This window comes from Paralichthys olivaceus, chromosome 3 (assembly GCF_024713975.1).
Source record: "Paralichthys olivaceus isolate ysfri-2021 chromosome 3, ASM2471397v2, whole genome shotgun sequence".
NCBI lineage: Eukaryota > Metazoa > Chordata > Actinopteri > Pleuronectiformes > Paralichthyidae > Paralichthys > Paralichthys olivaceus.
The window spans coordinates 25,537,192-25,557,776 of NC_091095.1; the positions used below are offsets into that span (position 1 = coordinate 25,537,192).

The following is a 20,585-nucleotide window of genomic DNA, read 5'->3' on the forward strand; positions in this document are numbered from 1 at the left end:
TCCAAAACCACCCACAACACCACTTTAATTTAACATGAGAATTGTCTATGGTTACACTTTTAATCATGTTTAGACAAACTTATTAGATAAAGTTTGGGTTAGATAGTGGTTGATAGAAACTAATGGAGACCGTTGGTAAGATATGGGATGGGATCAGGACCTCAAAACCCAGACTCAGTCCTATTCCACCATCTATACACTGTACGATATCTACTGACTCTGTTCATGTGACTGTCTAGGATTTAGTGGTTGGGTTACACAATGCCTCACTCTACCCTCCCAAACGTGGGGAATATATATGAGTAAATCAAAAACATGAAAGGCCCTCTCTATGAGTACTGTGATGTGTGGTTATTGAGAGTGTGGTTCCGACTGTATTTCCTAGAGCAAGTTTCCTTCACAGTGTGGTTGTATTTAGTTGTATCTGCTGTTGACAGACAACTAAAGACAAGAAGAGAGGAAGTTAGACACGGAGTGAAAATGAGGTTTGTTTTCATGAAGCCAGAAAGCTCTTACTCGTTACTTTTTACCTCCACAATGAAAACAAGTGCTCTACTGGCTTGTTTGCATGTGTGGGCCTTAATCCATAGGATTCACAAGTAGCTTTTTAAAAAGTGTCAGTCAACAAATATACATACATGTATGCTCACATGCTTATATGCACACACACATTTGCATTTTACTGGCTGTAAATTCAACTCCCATCAACTGTCATATCAAATACAGATTATTAATTTTTGGCTTCAAACACATAGTAACAGTGTGAGCTGTCTGACCTTAAAACCAGCCTTTATTCCTACAATTATAATGTGAAAACTGACTTTATACAATCCAGAGTTCTGACCCGATCTTTGGAATGAGTTTTCCTTCTTGGAATAATAAACAATTTCCACCCTTTTTTTGTAATTGTAGGCACAAAAAAACTGTTCATGTTGATCTCCTCATAAGAGTCGTTATTTTGGTACATTCTCTGGCACCTGCCAGATTGGATCTAGTTATCATCTAGTTGACCAGTTTTTAACCTTAGTACACACACACACACACACACACACACACATACAAACAACATACACACAAATATACAAATATGACTATTTAAAACTGTGATACTGACAGCCAATAACTTCTCGGCACACACACACACACAAACCAATTATTCTCTAACAGGGTAACAGTGACTTCACAGCTCTTCGCTGCCCCGAGCACTTTGCTTAACTTTACAGCTCTCATAAAACCTCTCTTATAAATGTATAATATTATAAAACTTCTCTTTAAAATGGCCACCAACTGCTACAAGATGTGTTTGTGTGATTTCTTCCAAAGATTACACCAAACGTCCAGGAGCAACAGAGAGTGAGTAATAATGGCAGGTGAAGTGTTTGTATGAGCTACTGCTTGCTGCTGTTTCCCACTTGTACACATCTGAAAAGTAATCAAGCCCAGGTGTATACAACTTAGTTTCAACTGACTTACAGGAAATTCTCTGTCATGAAACATATGACATATAAATAGTTTTGACACCATACATATTCACCCATGTCCTCAGGACTGTGTTCTACTGTTAGATTTTGAGCCTTCGTCAAGGGTACTTAAAACATATCCAGGGAGAGGATTTCAAGCTGATGATATTTGAGTCTCAGTTTGAAGTTGGGGTATTTTGTCGTGTTTTTTCATAACGAATCCATCTAGTGAAAACAACCTCTCGTTGGGCTGAAAATCATCTCATGAATGTGAGAAACAAGTTCTAAATGCTATGCTCTTGGCCTGTGTATTAATTACCCAGATATTCCACAACATCCAGAGAGAGTCAAATGTTTTACTCAATCTCGCAAAACCTAGAGTTATGTGAAATGCCAGAAAACTTCTACAGTATCTGTGCATGACAAGTACAGTATGGCTAAGGTTGAGGAAAGATTGTGATGATGGTAGATAAACTGTTTTCATGTGCATTTATATTTAGAGGAAACATTTACAGATCGGGAGAAAAATTATGTTGAATGAAGAGGTGGACTTTATTGCAGGTCTGTGACAGGACAGGAATGCTGGTCTCCGGGGGCATGATGAAAAACAGTAATAACAGTCTAAACTAACTGTTAGCCACAACATTTCCTCAGCTAACCACTGCTCTCTGGCTATCATACATTTAGTGATGAAGAGGAGGCTGGGATGCATGCTGGTTTCAAGACTTCATGGAAGTACAAGATTTTTGACTTAAGAAATGATGGAATTGTAAAAAACGAATTTCAATAGCCACAAATAGATCAAATGGGTTAATCTTTCCAAAATAACTTTAGGTCTATAGCAAAGAGGTCAGCGAAGAACTTGCTGTCCAGGATCGAGTTTGTCACAATGTCTTAATTCATCAGCCACAGAACGAAACAGGAGATTGTCCAACAGAACATGGCTAATGAAAGTAGAGAGAGCATAGAGAAGCATTGTACAAGGGCTGTGTAACATAAACTCGTCTGCATGTATGTCAAATGACCTCGACTCCCTGCCCTGCCCCTTTTATTTATGTCCTGGGAAGGATATGTATGGACAGCCTTGTGTATCCTCAGATATGCATGAAGTCGACAGACGATTAGTAGATTTTAGGGAATCTACCACAAAGTGATCCCTCAGTAACTTCCCACCCAGCAAGCATTGCATTCATAGGAGGCACCCAGGTGAACCAACGTCTGTGGTTATTAATAACAGAAGGGAAACTAAACCAGAACTTCTCCAGAACGTGCTCTACTTTGCACATGGAGTTAGAGTGATGGGAGACTTGTTTGGTGTTGTTCATAGTGTTGCAAAAATACTTTTTTCACTTAAACACAACACTGTAATAATACAAACAGTAGCAGAGGATATGGACCTTGTGGGAGCAAGTGAGCATTGTATATATAATAGGTTGTATTTCATATTTTAGTAACAGTTTGCAGAACTGTAGTGGACACAATCCTACAGCACCCTTGGAGCAGGTGGAGCAGGACCATCACAGTGTTAATGATGAAGATGCACGGGAGGAATGTGTTTGGGCCTTAAAAACATACAGCACAGGACAGAACCCCTTGTTTTGGACAAATCTGACCCCAGCAGCTGTTCTTTGTGTATATTTTGTGTGTAAAATTAAAATTGATTGTTGATCTGATATGACTAAAGAGATTTAGTTTATAAAAACAAAAGTTGTCTGTTGGAGTGTGAGTTGAAGAGTTTTTCCAATGGACAGACTTATTGACTAAATATCAGAAGAGCAGTCAGCTACACACAATAGTAACTGAGGGACAGTGTATGAATGTGTTCTCTCTCTTTTATCTCACAGAGAACACAAGGCTCCAACCAAACATGTCTATGTTGCTGTGTGGATGCTTCTTTTTATCAGTTTGAGTTGTTATTATCTGTACTTTTATTTGGTAGGCATTTTATTTCTGTGTTTTAGTAATCAGTGCTGGTTGATTAGGATGTGAAAGTAATATCCGTGTTTTCATGAATAAATTGAACTTCTGAATATTTGAATACATGCATTAAAATGTGTCTTTTGTAAAAGAAAAAAAATCTGTGCAAAAGAAGTGTTTTATTTTTATATCTATTCCAGCAATTATATCTTCTATCTGAACCTTCTGCAACCCAAGATAGTTCAGGAAAGCACATCCTGACAGGAATTTCCCAAGTAAAATGTTTTGTTGCTCCTCTTGGCTTTCTGTCTACACTGACCATTAACTCTCACATGAACATAACTCTCTCCATACAAGAACATATTTCTGTTTGCATGAATTGCACATCAGGGAATCCTGGTGCAGTATTGAATATGGATATATTCCTTTTTTTCTTAACACCACTCTTTGTTAAAATGATGCATCTTTATGTTTCTACCTAAACTACTGTACTTTTCAGATTCCCTATAAACTCCAGCTCTCCACTGTAACTGAAGTGCAACTTATTCCAACTCAGCCCACAACTATGCATGGAATCCTCCCCCTCCTTTTCCTACCAGGGTTTTTCTGTTTTCTCCTCCATTCCTGTTTCAACTGTACACTGGTGTGCTCTCATACATAACTAGACATTAAAGTCACATAATGTGTTATTATCTTCACTAATGACTCATCAAAGTGTGCCGTGGAGCAGAAGTGAATATATACCAACACTCTTGATAACAATGTCATTACACACTACATAGGTTACCATGTAGCATACCATAAGAAATTCTATTATCCAGGCTCTCTGCTGATGAATAACTATGAGGAAATGGGATCCAATGGTGTACATACTGTACATAAATGACTTGGCTGTGTTGCTCTGGGTGTACTTTACATTGGTTCAAAAAGGCTGAAGGCTAACCACGAGCCCACTGGCTCCTAATATATAATACATTTTATATTTGGTAACAACGTTATGCAGTTATTTCCTCAAACAGCTAGTCACTGTGAGAGGAAATAGTGGGAAATAGAATTGGTCAAAATGAACTAAAGTGCATGTGTAAACATGCCACCTGGTCTGATAGTGTGACCCACTCATGTGTCTTCAATAATTTAGGGACAATAATATGGCAAAGGATTTTTTAAGGATGAAAAACTACACAGTGTTTTATGATGTTTAAAGCATAACAGCTATGTCAAAACAAATTGATGACAGCAGGTCAGTCCACAGTCTATTAATCAAAGTAGCAGCTCATTGTTTCATGTGTATCAGTGCTTCCCATGCTGCCCGTCTCCTCTCAGACCTGACCTGTGCTGCTCTCTTTTTGTTTTCCCTTTTTGTGTCCATTGCTCTCTCTCTCTCTCTCTCTCTCTCTCTCTCTCTCTCTCTCTCTCTCCCTCTCTCTCAGGTATTCCAGAGGGACACTTTAACAAGGGCTGGAAGAGGCCCAGGTCTACGCATGTCAGATTCTGAACAAGTGCCAGTTTTCCCCTCTTTCTCTCTCTCTCCCTGCCTCTCTGTTTCTGTGTCTCTCTCCCCCAGTGCCTGGCCCTCTCAGTGCTATCGGTTCCCTCCGAGTCGGCACGGCGTGCCGGCAGGAAACTCAGCCAAGTGGGCTTCCTGAGCAAGTGGGAGAGGAAGTGCAGTAATAAGGAATAAGGAAGGGGGTGTGGGTTTAAAAATACCCGCCTATATAAGCTGAAGCAGGAGCCCACTCTCTGTCTCAAAATCTCACTCACTGCTCCAGCGCTGCTCTGCCTCGGCCAGAAGCTTGTCTCCACTCTCTTTCTCTCTCTCTCTTACACACACATACACACACACACAAAGAGAGAGAACAGCACTGCTTTCCTGTCGTGCAGAGGAAAGTGGAGAAGTCAAAGCAGGTGTTTCCAAGAAGTTTAACAAAGAGATAAACTATGTGTGCTGAAGAGAGCCACTCAGAGTGCAATAACTCTGACAGAGGGGGAAAGCTCTGTGTTTTTTCAATAAGAAATCCAGGCTCTTAGTAGAAACACATCATCCTGATAATCCTCTGACAACTAATACTTTTCTTTATCACTCTGTGAGCCAGTGTGAATTGATTGCTCACTGATATTAAAGTGGTGTTTTTAGCTATGGTGTTTAAAGGGAGCAGTGCTGCTTTCTATATGTTTTGTAACCGTCACATGACACTGACTTCATACTCAATGAAAGAACATTTGTAGAGAAACTGCTTCATACTAACAGTTTGCTCTGATTTGCCACATAAATATATATATATATATATATATATATGTTCACAAACCTTTTGTTAAAGGAATGTTTCACGTCACAAAATAAGTCTCTCTTTCAGTAGTTGGACATGTTTTCAGTTTGAGACAAAGACGGCAAAACCCAAACATATAGTCCATAAAATGAAACAAACCAGAGAGAGGAGGCATATATTCACATGGGAACATTTCAACCAGAGTTTGACTGGAAGTTTTGCCTTGAAAATAATCATGAAATAATAATGCATTACACTCTCAGACAGCGTTTGCTCAAAGGTGTGGATTGTTGCCTCACTATCACAGGAATGATGTTCATGTTTGATGTTTCTGCAGCTGATGGTTGAGGGTGCGGGAAATAGTGTCTTTCTCCACCTAACATAAAATGTGATGGCACGTGCACATATTGTGGAAAGCAAGAATCTTCAAAATGTAAAACACGTAAAAAGGAACTGAATAAATAAATTGACACTGCATGTTATCCAAGAATATTCTAGCTTCATCTTGTCTGGTGATTGGGTGTAAATACCTTACTTGCAGATCAGAGATTAAAAACCATTTACTTAAAATAATTTAGAATGTAAACTATTTGTATATCAATATCAATACTTGGTTTTGGTTGTGCTTTCCACTGATTTTCCTCATCTTCCTCCTCAAACAAATTTCAGTTATCGTTTTTTCCTCTCTGGATTTTCTGACTGTGAAGGACTCACTTCAACAACACTGTTACTATATACTCCCCTGGGTGCAGTGAAATCGCAGAACAGGGGAGACAAGCATTAATCTCAATAAACATTGTAAACCTACTAGATATCACAGTATATAACAGTCTCTGTATGACTACAAACAGGCAGTCTGTATTTAAACACATGTGTTTACTGCTTACTTTGTACTGTCTATATACTGTGTTATTGATCCCTCAGTGTGGACACTCAGTCACAGGACTACAGTACTTGAGCCAATCCTTCTACTCAGTGTTTTCCACTAAAAATGAGACACCAAACGTCACTGACCTTTCTACAGCATCACTCTGTATCCCTCTGTATTTTCCCAAATGTCAAAGAATTATTTTGGAAATCTTTATGAACACATTGCTGTAAAGGTCATGTGTTTGCAGCCTTGTTTTTGCAGGCTTGTTGTGCCGGAACCTAAATCTCTCTCAGTCATTGCTGATGACACAGACCCGGGCGTTCACAGGTGAGGACCTCTGAGGCTCGCTCGCAAAGAGAAACATCCAGACAGCCAGCCAGGATTCATTCATTCATCATAGTGTGAATAGCCAGAACACACAGACGCAGCCTCTCAAATGCAAATGGTTGATCACATTTCCTTATAAAATCAAATATGTTGATCATGTTGAGAACAGCTTTAATTGCTGGCTGATACAACAGATACAGCAAACGGTGCAGGTCCACTGTTTGCTGTTAACTTAAACTTCCTTTATTGATCCCACAAGGGGAAATTCTTTTTACACTCATGTTTTTCATTTAATACATGCATTAACCCACAATCCCACACACACAGGGCTCAAAGACATGCATGTTTTGGAGAGAGATGGGCAGCCCCCAGGAAAAGCACCCTATGAGCGATTGGGGGGTACGGTGCCTTGCTCAAGGGCACCTCAGCAGTGCCCAGGAGGTGAACTGGCACCTCTCCAGCTACCAGTCCACTTTCCATGGTTATGGCCCATGCTGGACTTGAACCGGCCACCCTCCGGTTCCCAAGCCAAATCCTTATGGACTGAGCTACTGCTGCCCCCAATGTTCATATCTCAATCAAAGTATCAAATTGCCTTCAGGCCATGTGAATAAGTAACGGGGTTGACTGATTAAACAATGCGCTCCTGCTGCGAGTATGTGTTCACCCTAGTATCCATAGCCACAGCACCATCAACATGAACAAGGGTGACTCCTGGCACACTTGGGCGATTACTAAGCCATGATTCAGTGTGATTGGAAAAGGGGAAGACAGGAATAGCAAGCTGGGGATGAAAGTGGATGAGTTATTGGTGATGAGAGGAGACAGAGAAGGAAATAGAGGAAGAAGACTACATTCTGCTGAGAGCAGGGTGCCAGAGTTAGTGAGCTGTAGCTTTACATCTGTTGAACAACTGCTGAAGCATGTTATCATTATCAAAGTGATAGCAGGACGCAGAGCACTGGCTGTGGCAGTTACTTACTACAATGACAGAAACTAATGGCATGTTCTGTCAGTGAACATCTAGAGAGAAGAAGAAGAATTAGTCAATATCTATCACCTGTTCAGTTCTTCATTTGCACTTAAATCCTCTAAAATATGTTTTGCCTTATTTGCTTTAAACTGAACATGGCATCAGAATTAGGGACAGAGACACATTGGTCTGGAAATTAATAGACTGCGGGCTGTAGTTTAAAGGTCCAGTGTGTAAGATTTAGGTGAAAGGAAACTATTGTCAGGAATTGTATGTAGAGTAATCCTTATGATATTTTTACGAGTTCGTTTCATCTAAATTGTATGAATTGTAGTTTTCTTTACACCAGAAAAAAAACTTTATATTTAAATACTTTATATTTACATTGAGGGGGTCCTCTCTACGGAAGCCACCATGTTTTTTACAGTAGTCCAGACTGAACAAACTAAACACCTTTTGAGTTTTTATAACAACTGAAGTCTACCACAGGTTCTTTTTCATGTTTGGAAGGAGAGGGTGAGGTGAGGGGTGTTCAGCTGCAACATGCAACTTCAACAATAGATATCACTAAATTCTACACACTGTACCTTTAAGTGCAAAAAATCTAAACATTTTGTGCACAGCTGCAATATTTCAGTAACAGGAACAGTATGACATTTTAGTCATGAAATCCTCAGTGAAGAATGATATTAGTATTAATTAATATATTCGTAACATCAAGCAAAGGTTGGACTCAGCATGACCTATATTCGGATTAGCTGCTGTTATGAGGATATGATCCAGGTTGAGAAATAACACAATTTGTATCGATCTACAAACTGTACACACCAGATTTATTTTGTATGTTGAGAAGCAGCAAAGACAATGGGACTGACAGGGAACAGACAGGGAGCCCATAGCTAACTTGATGCTTTCAGGAACATTGTATTTATATTGCAATGTCCTTCTCACTGGCTAAACACCAGTTTCCACAGATACACATTTTGCCCCTGTTAGAGGTAAACTAAACTCTGTTGTAGTAAAATGGTTGTATTTATATAGTCTAGTCTTGTTGACCACTCAAAGCACTTTACACTACAGTTTTCTATTCACCCATTCACACACACATTCGGGGTCCAGCATCTTGCCCAAGGACACTTTGGCATGCAGATGGGAAGACTGGGGATTGAACTTCTGACCTTCTGGTTGGAGGACAACCGCTCTACCCCTCAGCCACAGCCACCCCAAGTAGTAATAGTAGTCACAGGTAAAATGACTTTTGTCGCCACAGTCGTACAGAGTTGAAATGAAAGATGTAAGCTTGTGTAAGACATAAAATCCAAGTACCGGAGAGTTGTGAGAACATATGACAGTGGTTTCTCCAGTCTGATAAGCCTGGAGGAATGTCTGACCACTGATATGTGCAGCTGAAATGTCTGGCTGTGTGGCTGCTTGTTACAGTGAAGACAGCTTAATGTATGAGTGGGTCACAGAGTGATGTCTGAATCATCTTCTGTCAAGATAATACTGGAAATGTTATTGTGTTTTTTTTCTAACCACACTGAGCTGTGGATCACAAGACTTAGTGGGGCTACTGTCTGTTAATCTGTTATCTGTCACTGGTGATATAAACTAGTACTTGTGGATTCATTTACCAAGACCTGTCTTGCTACATGTCATCAGTAAGGACTTAAGTTTTTTTCTTTACATCCATGTTTTCTCAGCCATCCCCTGCTGTAGAGAGTAACAGTTAGCTGGCTTCAGCCAGGTGGGGATAAGCCAGCATGAACCATAATGTTTAACTAGAACAGCAACATTTGATACCAAATACAATCCACTTCATGCATTACAGTGTTCTTCATACATATAACAAAGAACTGGTATGAATGGACTCTACTTTGTGGTTCTTATTCTCCTTTAACGAGTCTGTTCCATTCAAAACATATGTTTTGGTTGGCTGTGGTTCAGGAGGTAGAGCGGGTCGTCCACTAACCAGCAGGGAGACTCCAGATTTGGACTCCCAATCAAGTAACGTGTCACATGCTGCATGCTCATGTTTGTGTGTTCGCCTGTTATCCTTGGGGGTTTTCTGCTGGTACTCCAGCCTCCTCTGACAGTCCAAAGACTTGCAGGTTGGGTACATTGGACCCTGAGTATGAGTGTGAATGGTTGCCTGTCTCTAGATGTCAGCTTTGTGATGGACTGTGGATCTGTCAAGGATGTACCCAGCCTCTCATCAATATATGTTTTCATGTATGACATTTTCAACTGGGTGAGTAATACGGGGTAAATAGAATTTTTGTAGAAAAAACTACACTTCTGTGGACCTCAAATACGTTGTTTGTTATGTAGGGACTGTTTACTATCTCTCTGTTTGTCCCTATGGAAACAGGTGTGTGCGTGAGCTGATCCATAAAAAGGTTCTTGTCTTTTTGTTCCATTGCTTTATACTGTTAATGATGGTGTGATAGTCAATTACATGCAGTCTAAAGTCATTGGTGGATGCATGCTGCACATCCACTCTGACAAACTACAATGGAATGCCACCAAATCACCAATGATGCCAAGCCTCCAAAAAAAACTGGATAACTATCAAAGGCCGGTGAGCCTCTAATTAACATTTGACATCTGTAAAAGTACAGTACGTTGTAAGACACACCCCCTGTTCCTTACATGTGTGCTGCCAACTGGTTGTACAACTGTCTTTATTGACTAAGGAGAAGTTTCAACGAGGACAAACAAGCAGCAAAAGGTACACATACATACTTCTCTTTTCCTCATGAGACATTGAAGGCTTCAGTGAAGCTCCTCACACACTGAAGGAATGTGCTGTGTGTCAGCAGGGACAACACATTTACATTTTATCTTAAAAGGAAGAGGAAGACAAAGTGGAAAAAGTGGGAGAGCTGCAGGTCAGCTGAAGTAAAAAGATCTTTCAACTGGAGGTTTGTTTCCATTTCATGTTTAGTGGAATAATGATTGTTGAGTCAATTACATTTCCTATGATAAGTGAGTTCTGTAAGATGGCATAGTGTTCCTCCCTTCTCACACTCTGAGCAGAGAAGCAGGTAGGGCTGGATTCCTGACACAGACAAATAGACAAGCCCATGTGCCACATTGATTGTACATCAGATGGCTGGTTATATGCAAATTAGTTTGACAATATGCATCACGAAAGTACATTTACTAATTAAATAATTAGGGCTTTGCAGTTGGATCTGCTTCATTGCAACAGAGTAGTGTGTGTATATTCCACTGTTTTATAAAGACTCAAGTTTGTTGGAAAATAGCAAAAAGTAAACATGAATAAACAATTGTTACCAAAAATCAACATAATCATCAACGCGGTGTAAACTTTGAATCCTCTGAATATAGTAACTATAGTAACTACTTGGATACAGACAGAGAGGACTTATATTCAAAATATATTCAAAACTTCTTAACAAAACTAATGACTGATGAAACGTTTAAACAAAATAGCACATCAAACAGAGGAAAGATAAGAAACACGACTCTCTTTGACCATTTTGCTTTGAATTGACAAAAAGTACTTACATGCAGCATATCACTGAATATGTTTATTTCTCCAAATCACCACAAATAGATGCCTGCAGGTAGAGTGGTGTCAATTCTTTCCCTGTGGCCTTAAGCAGGCCCCCATCTGGAAACATACCTGTTTAATCAGAAATACTTCTGTTGAGGATTTGAATATTTCTACCACATAGTAACCATAATGTCAGAATTAATTTGTATTTATCAAATCACTAAAAGCATAACATAATCTCAGTATAGTACCATTTTCACTGAGCATCTGGTTTGACAGTCTGATCGCCCATGTTTTCTACTAACAGTGGAGTGTGTGTCACTCATAATCACGTTGGAACAGGCGGCCAGCTCTACACTGCCACCCTTGACGCTTGCCCACACTGATGAACGATGGATAGACCTCGCTCTCAGCGTGAACACAGCTGAATGTCGGGGTGTTGTGAAGTAGGAGAGAAGCCGTGGTGGCGCCTGGTGGCTGCAGGCCGAAGCAGAACATGCATCCTGCGTTCGGGACAGTCGGGGAAAAAACAGTTGGAGAAGCATCGTATTCCCGAGCACTGGATCAGAGGAAGCGTGCGGGCACTCCGACAGAGAGAGGTTTCACATTTCATGAGATGCGTTTTATTTGGCAGTGACAGTTACTGCTGCTATATGCAAAGTGAACAATCACACAGTTTAAGAACACGGTAATTAGGCGAAAGAATGCTGCGTTGTTTGTGTGCGTAAAGGCGCACCTTAACCAGATGCGTAATACGCATGGCTCCCGCAAAATCTCTCTTCCTCTTTGTGTAAAGCCTCGTTGCTCCTTTTATCAACAGTGTGTTAATGTGCTTATTATGTCTTTAAGTGGTGCTGGCGTCTCTCTCTTTCTCTCTCTCTCTCTCTTTCTCTCTCTCTCCCCCCTCTCTCGCTCTCTCTCCCTCTGCCACTTGTTGGACAGGTTTTGACAGAGGGGCGGGTTTCCTCTTCTCGGAGGTTAAGTAGCTGGCCGCAGCAGAGCAGAGGGAGCATTCCACAGCAGTCCTACTCCGACTCCCTCACCATCTCTCTGCCTCTGACTCGCAGGGAAACTCGTACTTTTATACCAAGGCTAAATTTAGGGGGACTGGCCGGTGCGCAGCGTCCCCATCCTGGACGCGCTTCCTTCCCCCAGCCTCGCATTGGTGTGCTGCGCGCAGAGAACATTATTTATAAGAAAAGCAGCTCCTTCCAGGCGCACAGCTCCACATGAGTCGGGAGCAGCAGTTAATCAGACGACAGAAGAAGCGACGCAATCTGTAGCTTTTTCTGGAGACTCAGCGGACGCTGGTGAAAGTATTTTCTCTATATTCAGTTGATTTTTTCTTTTTAACAAGGCATGGATATGGCCTTAAGTGGGACCATTTTACCATCAATCTCTACATTCGCCAACCAAAAGGAGAAAATCTGGGAAGATGTAAGTTGCGCTGTTTATATATTTCTTCTGAGCACAGAGGGTGAGGTTTGACTATCAAATCACATCACCTGCACACTTTTTACTGCTACTTGGAAACTTATTCAAACTTTAAGAAACATGTTTCATGTTGTTTTCGTGATATCAGTCTACTCGCGGCACTCTGTGCGATTTCGAGCTTTTTGTATTGACGTACATGATTCTGTGAAAAGATCTTGATTGGTTTTGAAACTAATTCTTTCCTCTCATCCTTGCTCCAGAGGTGGAAGGGCAATATGAGCAGCCTAGACTTGGACAGCAGCTGCCTGGGCAGAAAAGACGAAGAGGACCTGGATAAGTTCTTGGATCTCGAGTTCATTCTCGCAAACACTGCTGGCTCTGAGTCCTATCGGCTCCAGGAGACCGGGTCGTATCATCATCAGCAGCAGCAGCAGCACACCGGGATGCCCCAGACCAGCTACACCTCTGTCCCTGACATGAACTGCCCTCCTCCACCCTACAACAGTCTGATGGCAGAGCTCCTGCGCTCCGACGTAGATACGAGTTTCCTTCCTGGGAACAGTCTCAGCGTCCAGGGCAGATTCCTGATCAGCTCAACGCCTTTCCAGACCACTCAGGATTTATTCCCTGACCATCCGAGCATTAAGGTGGAGCCCGCTTCCATGGACACGTACGGACCTGTCATGGGTCTAGTGCCCCAGACCTGCACCAAAATCAAACACGAGGGCAACGTGTCCTGCATGATGTCATACGAGCAGCAGCCGCGACTGGCCAACTCCCCGCAGGCAGCGGTGGGCAGCATGACGCCGCCGCTCAGCCCGGACGATCTGATGAGCTCCGAGTGCCACCAGCCTCAGGGGTGCAGCTCCACCACACTGTCCTTCCCGCAGAGCTTCCACTCCCACCACCGCAGCGCGCCCGGGGGATTCACTCATCAGAGCCACGGGATGCAGCTCCCATTCACTGGGGCGCACCACCATCACCAGTTCGCCGGTATGTTCGCAGAAGACGCAGCGATGAGCATGCAGCAGCAGCAGCAGCAGCAGCAGCCAGCGGCGGCCGGTCAGCGGCTCCTCCTCACCCCTCCGTCCTCCCCGCTGGAAATGATGGACACCAAGCCAAAGAGAGGGCGCCGCTCCTGGCCGAGGAAACGGACCGCGACGCATACCTGCACTTTTACCGGCTGTGCGAAAACCTACACCAAGAGTTCCCACCTGAAGGCGCATCTCAGGACGCACACAGGTAAGATGTGCACAGTGACTGTGGCGCGCGCCTTTCGTTGTTTCATATTTCCTGTCGTCATGCTTGCATCCAAACCACACGCTCATTCACTGTTGCGTGTCTGTGTTTACAGGAGAGAAACCATACCACTGCAGCTGGGAGGGCTGCGGCTGGAAGTTCGCGCGTTCAGACGAGCTCACACGTCACTTCCGGAAGCACACTGGGCACCGACCCTTCCAGTGTCACCTGTGTGAACGCGCCTTCTCCCGGAGCGACCACCTGGCCCTGCACATGAAGAGGCACATGTAACGACAGTCCTCTGGGACAAAGATGACAAGGACATACAGGCTGCAACCTGACAAAAGGACTATAATAATCCTATGATGAGCTATAGAACTGAGCTATGCAAACATATAGATACAAGTTCCTATAGGAGAATGAGCTGTAGTGGTACCATGGCAGGGGAAACAGCCATACAATATAATGACGCCACTAGCCTGTTGATTACACTGTAATGCCTACAGGTATATTTATAGGAATATTATGGTTATTTTTATTTGGGGCAACCAGAGCTTCCAGACAAAATGCCCTCCAATTATATTTGTAAAAAACCATCTATTTAAAAGTTATTTTTGAGGGAGACAATACACACACATACAAACACCACAAAACAAGAGTAGAAATTGCCAGATATGACAGTGACAGATAAATTCTGTTCAGACTTATTTTTTTTGACTATGTAGCTGGTACTACGTTTTTATATGGATTGTTGTTTATATAGACAACAAACTAAAGGAACTTTCCACTCAACATGTCAGGCACATGCATCTGAAGCAACTGGAAGCAGACATTCCTTTGAAGAACTATGATTTTTTTCTGTATTTTCACCATTGATGCCTTCTATAACACATTATTAAACATCTTACGAGTGCCATATCCTTCACTGGCTAAAAGACAATCAAAGTTTTATTCTGTGTGTTATATTGTAAGTGTAAACTGCACATGAAATAAGCTTTGAGACAATGTTTTGTTCTAAAACTGCCTTTCATTCTGTCCTCCTTGAAGGCTTGAATTGAATGTCGTGTCTGTGAGTCTGTCTGTTGTCCTCTAGCATTTGAAGTCAGGGTCTTACAGTCACAAGTGCATGCCATCTCAACACCAGCTGATTGACAAAGGGCTGCAGTCAATAGTCTTATTGGCAATAAGACTTGTTTGTTTGTATTTTGAAGAAATGTACTGAAATGTACCTTGTACATAGAATTTTTTACATAATGTAAATAGTTTATTTTAATGTACATATTAAACTAAATGAACAACATGATGAATGAGTCCTGAGTGTGACTGAGAGCTGGGGGGAGGGTTGACAACTATATCAAATGTGCTTAACGTGAATACAAGCACATACACAGGTTCATGGTTTGGGCCTGCGAACACCTGACTCAGTGAGGCAGGATGATCAGCCACAACACAATAATAATGATCTATCAGATCTTTGTTTTAAATGAAAGAATCTGACAGTGGAACATAAGACTGGTGGACCTGCTATAACAAGAAAAAAAAAAGTTACAATTAAAAATCGATGTCTTCTTTCAACATCGTTAGGTGATGTTTATTCACAGGTTGTGTTCAGGTCAAGCAAAAGTGATTTTTCTGTTTAAATTGTTTAATCCTAATCATTCTTACATGCATGTGGGGTAAAAATATTTTTTTTTAAAGTCAAAGAAAAGATATTATATCATAAAAAAAATGCTTCCCTGCATTTATCCAGAGGTTTAGTGATTTTCTTTTCTACATAACAAAAATACTGAAATGTCATTGTATAAGGGATGCACAAGACATATTGAGACATATCTAGTTCTCTCATAGACACAAAGATCATTGTTTGGAGGTTGAGCGGCAGGTGAACCCTTTTCAGAAGCTGGTTAGATCCAGGCCTGCAGCATCAGACTGATGCTTCCCAGCTGGGGCAGAGCGGCTGCCAGGGCGCTGTGGCAGCTGCCTATAAATACAAACATTACACTGACATAATTACAGAGGCTCGATATAGATGGAGTCTGCGTCAAGGGCACAGGGGCGAACCACAATGAGAGGGAGTGATGGAGGGGGAGGGGGGGTGAAAAGGAAGAGAAACCCTGTCTCGAATAAACTGAAAAAGAGCCGCAAGGATGAAGGAAAGTTCATGAGTGAGAGAGGAGAATAATCTACTTGAAGGACGAGTGTTTTCAGGACGTTTGTAGGGATGGATGGTGGGAAAAAAACATAATTAGCATACGTATTATGCGAAGAGAATTTTGTAGTTTCAGTCCAGGAGATGAAGTTCGGCACACTGCTCAGCAACCTATATTCCACGTGCAACCTCTTCAGCCCAAAAGGAAAAAAAATAGTACATGGGGAAACTGGGGGGGTCACCTCAGTGCAACACCTTCAACAAGAGGCCGTGCAGTTTCTACAGGTAAACCGTGGCTCATCCACAGGGAGAAATACTTTGGCCTTTAGACATGGATAAATAACACATGATATTTGATATCATTTTATATGTCTATAACAAACATGTCTGTTACAAAGAACAGAAAAAGTAACTACCCAAATATTACCTCTTTTATCATAACTGAAACAAACCTAAAATTTCTCAGTCACTATTTTTGTTACACATGATGGTCGTGTGCCAGCCCAGAGAAAAAAAGGAACATTCCACCCACCAGGCCCCCCTCCTATTATTAGTGCATCTAGAAAAAAAATGTATCGCTTTCATTTCACTTTTTCTGCTGGGTACAGGAAGGTGGCTGCTGCTGCAAAGCGTGGGAATATCCGACCTGAGGATGGTTGGAGGGCAGATGGTTGACATGTTGGTTTCTATGTTTTTTCTCAGTAGCCTCCTAAACAGTCCTGTGCATGCTGCGCTGGTGGCGTGACCTCTTGCTGTCTGTACAGGCTTTACTTTAAATTCCAGCACAGATCCCAAAGTCTGTGAAGATTCCAGACATTGTCAGGCTGAATTTTCATCAGCAAAGTCGCCAAAGGAACAAGTTGTTGCACACGGCTCATGTGATGCTATTACATTGTGAGTCCACCTAATGATTTTGGGGCCGTCTCATCCAACTGACAAACAAACATATTTCCTCACTGCATCTCCTAACAAAGATAAATCCTGAGAAATGTGTCATCTGAGACAGTGTTGGCCTCCACTTACATACAGCGGTTGTGAGGTGGAATTTCTGTTGTGCTAATAGTTGTTAATGTAGGCAGAATTTATTTGGAGTTCAAAATCTACTCATCACAACCCCAATCAAGAATATAATTATGTCTTTATTGACTCAAAGCCATCTTACACAGATAGGTTTGCACTCCACTAGAGGATATGTAAACCTTTATTTCAATGGGATGCATTACTATTATTATTATTTGTAAACAATCATCCTTAAAAATTCCTACATGTATAACATATTTGTAGTTAACGCCTCATATTCCCAGATGAATGATGACATGACTGACCCTGCTTACAGCATCAGCATTTGAAGATGTCCACAACATTTCAGTGTGAGGGACTATTTCTTCGGTGGAAACTTGCTCCAGTGAAAACTCTTGAGTCTGTGACACATTGCTGTTGAATTTGTAAATGCCATTATCCATTAACAAAGGCACTTAAGGAAAACTGAGAGGGAGACCTCAGGCCTCAATTCACTGTGATGACCTGATAAAAAGCAGGTTCAAAGAAACTCAACTAGACCATCTACTGAATCTGCTTCATCTGTGAGGGAGAACATTCGTACAGCTGATGGAGCCCGGCCCCTCCCTCACTGTTTTCCATCTCACTTCAGCTGTCTGAGATTCAAAAACAGGATTATTTGGTTCCCTGATTGCACACAAACTGTTTCTCTCTCTCTCTCTCTCTTTCTCTCTCTCTCTCTCTCTCACACACACACACACCTAACCTTAACTATCCAAACTAAATGCCTAACCCTATACATCTAAATGCCCTCACTCTGTAGGGTCTTTGCTTAAAATGGTCCACACAAAGGTACAAGTACAGGAACACACACACACACACACACACACACACACACACACACACACACACACACACCCCTACAGCGAAGCATGCTTCCTTATTCCTCTGTGAGCAGTGTTGTTTTTACTGAGTCTCCCTCCCACCTCACTATCCAAGACTGATGTTTTCACTCAGCAAGACACTGTAAACATGCTCACAAGCTCTTGTGCAACAGTTTATCTCAGAAGAACTCCCCACCGTAGCATATTCCTCTCGATCTCCAACACAGCACACTCATAAATAAAAGTGTGTGTTGTGATTGCGATACTGTCCCTGTCAATGGTCGAAGATGGAACCAAACCAGTGAATCTTTTTAAGGCTTTTTCAGACTCAACCTGATCTTCCTGTCGATCATCACATAATAAGATGCCTGGAGGCTCCAGTGACCGGGTGTATATAGGAACTTTTGGGTTTCTCATAATCTTGTAAGGTCTCGACCTGACGATGTGAATTGCCTCGAGATAACGCATTGTTGTGATTTAGCATTATACAAATAAAATTGGATTTAATTGAACTGAAACTGAGCTCATTGCTTACTGTATGATTACTGCTGATTCTTTTCTACAAAAGTAAACACTCTTTGGACGTGGTACAAACATTTCTCTGGTGAAATTCAGTGAAGCAGAGAACTTTATCAGCTGCTTGCTCTAGTTTTTTCATCTTAACTGAAAAAAATATTAATCTGGATAGATTCCCAGAGCCTCAGGTGCCTAGCACTGCCTGAAGAAAAGTGGGAATTCTATGTATGGAAAGAGGATGCCATCTACTGGGGACAGCAGGACACTCTTTAAGGAATCCAGTGACTGAATGCCTAATGAGAGAATATATTAACAAACATTTTTCCAAATTAGTTTTTTGTTTTCCATTTTGATGACCAACTTCTCCTCAAGAAGGTTAGGGAGGAGGTATTGGGTGAAGGAGTGAAATGGACGAGAGGAGATATATGCCTGGCTGCGTTCCCAAAAGATATTGATGTTCTTTAATTGATCAGTCTTATTTACAATTTTGCTGTTGGACAAAAATATCATCATGTAATTATTTAAATACATTTGTTTTCTCACACTAGGCCACCGTTTCTGAACCCAGTGAAGTGTGGTGTGTTGCTTTCAGTGGCAATGGCACTGCAAACATCAGTGTTACATTTACACACTGTGCAGCCCAGTGCATCAAACCAAAAAACACAAAACAGTCTCCATGTGCCTTTGTGCAGATCCAGGCATGTTCCACCTTCAAGTGTGAAACTCAAGCGTTTCTTTTCTGTCAGACATTTACCAGACTGACAACCAACAAAAAAAAAAAAAAAGGATGAGTCCTTCTGCACATGATTCGGAAAAAGCTACGATTTCACTGAGGCGAAGATTATGTGAGATCATTTTAAACATTGCTTTAATATAGCTGCCCAAAGACATCTGTCCACCTCTGACTGACTGACAGAAGATATGTGTCAATCAATCAATCAATCAATCAATTGTATTTGTAAAGCCCATATTCACAAATCACCATTTGTCTCATAGGGCTGTGTCTGTGGGACATGACTGGAGCTTAGTGTCCCAATGGAACCTCAATCTTTGTGCCTATGTCTATAGACTGCTTTTTAACTATTAAGAAGTTTCATTTAAGTACAAAGGTTAAAGTTAGTAATTTAGGTTTGGACATTTATCAGCTTTTTAGGATGTTTAGGGTGAGGGGCTAAGGAATACATGATGGCAGTGTCCCCACAGGGTTGGTAAAACAGAACTGTGAGTGTTTCAGCAGAGGTTTGTTAGTCACTACCTGTCAGTGACGAAGCCCTGGCCTACAGTCTCCTTATACAAACTGCCAGCAGCTCCACTCCACTTACTTTTGAGCAAACACACAAAATCGAACATTTTGAATTCAGATTTTTTTGCATGTGTCATATCAACAGAAAAAGCAGGTTGAAGGTTATACAGGACAAGAGTCTACAGCAGGAAGTGTGAGTCCCAAGTATCATCCTCCTCATGTGAAACAGCCTTTGATAAACAACATACTGAAATATACTCAAACAACAGCAATAGTTTATCAATGACAAATCTTCTGCATTTATATACAATAGCACTTTCCTGTACAGGTTTTTGCCATTCACCCATTCCTTCTTACAGTGCATCTATGTGCTGCACTTTCTAAATTACATCTGCACAGCAGTCAAGCAATTCGGGGTTCGCTTTCTTGCCCAAAGACACTTCAGCATGCAGAAGGAAGAAGACTGGGATCAAACGACTGAGCCACAGCCACCCTGGTTTGATGTCTGTAATGTCAATGACATCTTCCTCAGAGCCTCAAATTGATGATAAATGATTTAGTCCTGGGCCCTTGTATCCAGGATTTTATACAAACTGAGGTCAGGAGTCAAAGTCTCTAAAATTACATTTGTCTCAGAACTGTAGCATAGAATAAAGTACAAGGCAAATTTGCAAATGTATTTTGGTTCGGAATCAGGCTAATTACTGTGCGATTATTGAATGTAATCTCCTAGTCAGCCTGTCCAACTCCTTCAAATTCCCTCATACTGCTGGGAGGACACAA

At 41.5% G+C, this 20,585-nt stretch overlaps 1 protein-coding gene across 1 annotated transcript; it reads left to right on the forward strand.

Moving 5' to 3' along the window:
- Positions 1-12,151: 12,151 nt before the first annotated feature.
- Positions 12,152-15,314, forward strand: LOC109625307 (Krueppel-like factor 2). The gene is made up of 3 exons (XM_020080503.2): positions 12,152-12,775; positions 13,033-14,014; positions 14,127-15,314. The coding sequence occupies exons 1-3, from the start codon at positions 12,698-12,700 to the stop codon at positions 14,300-14,302; spliced, it is 1,236 nt and encodes a 411-aa protein (XP_019936062.1). The 5' UTR covers positions 12,152-12,697; the 3' UTR covers positions 14,303-15,314.
- The last annotated feature ends 5,271 nt before the right edge of the window (positions 15,315-20,585 follow it).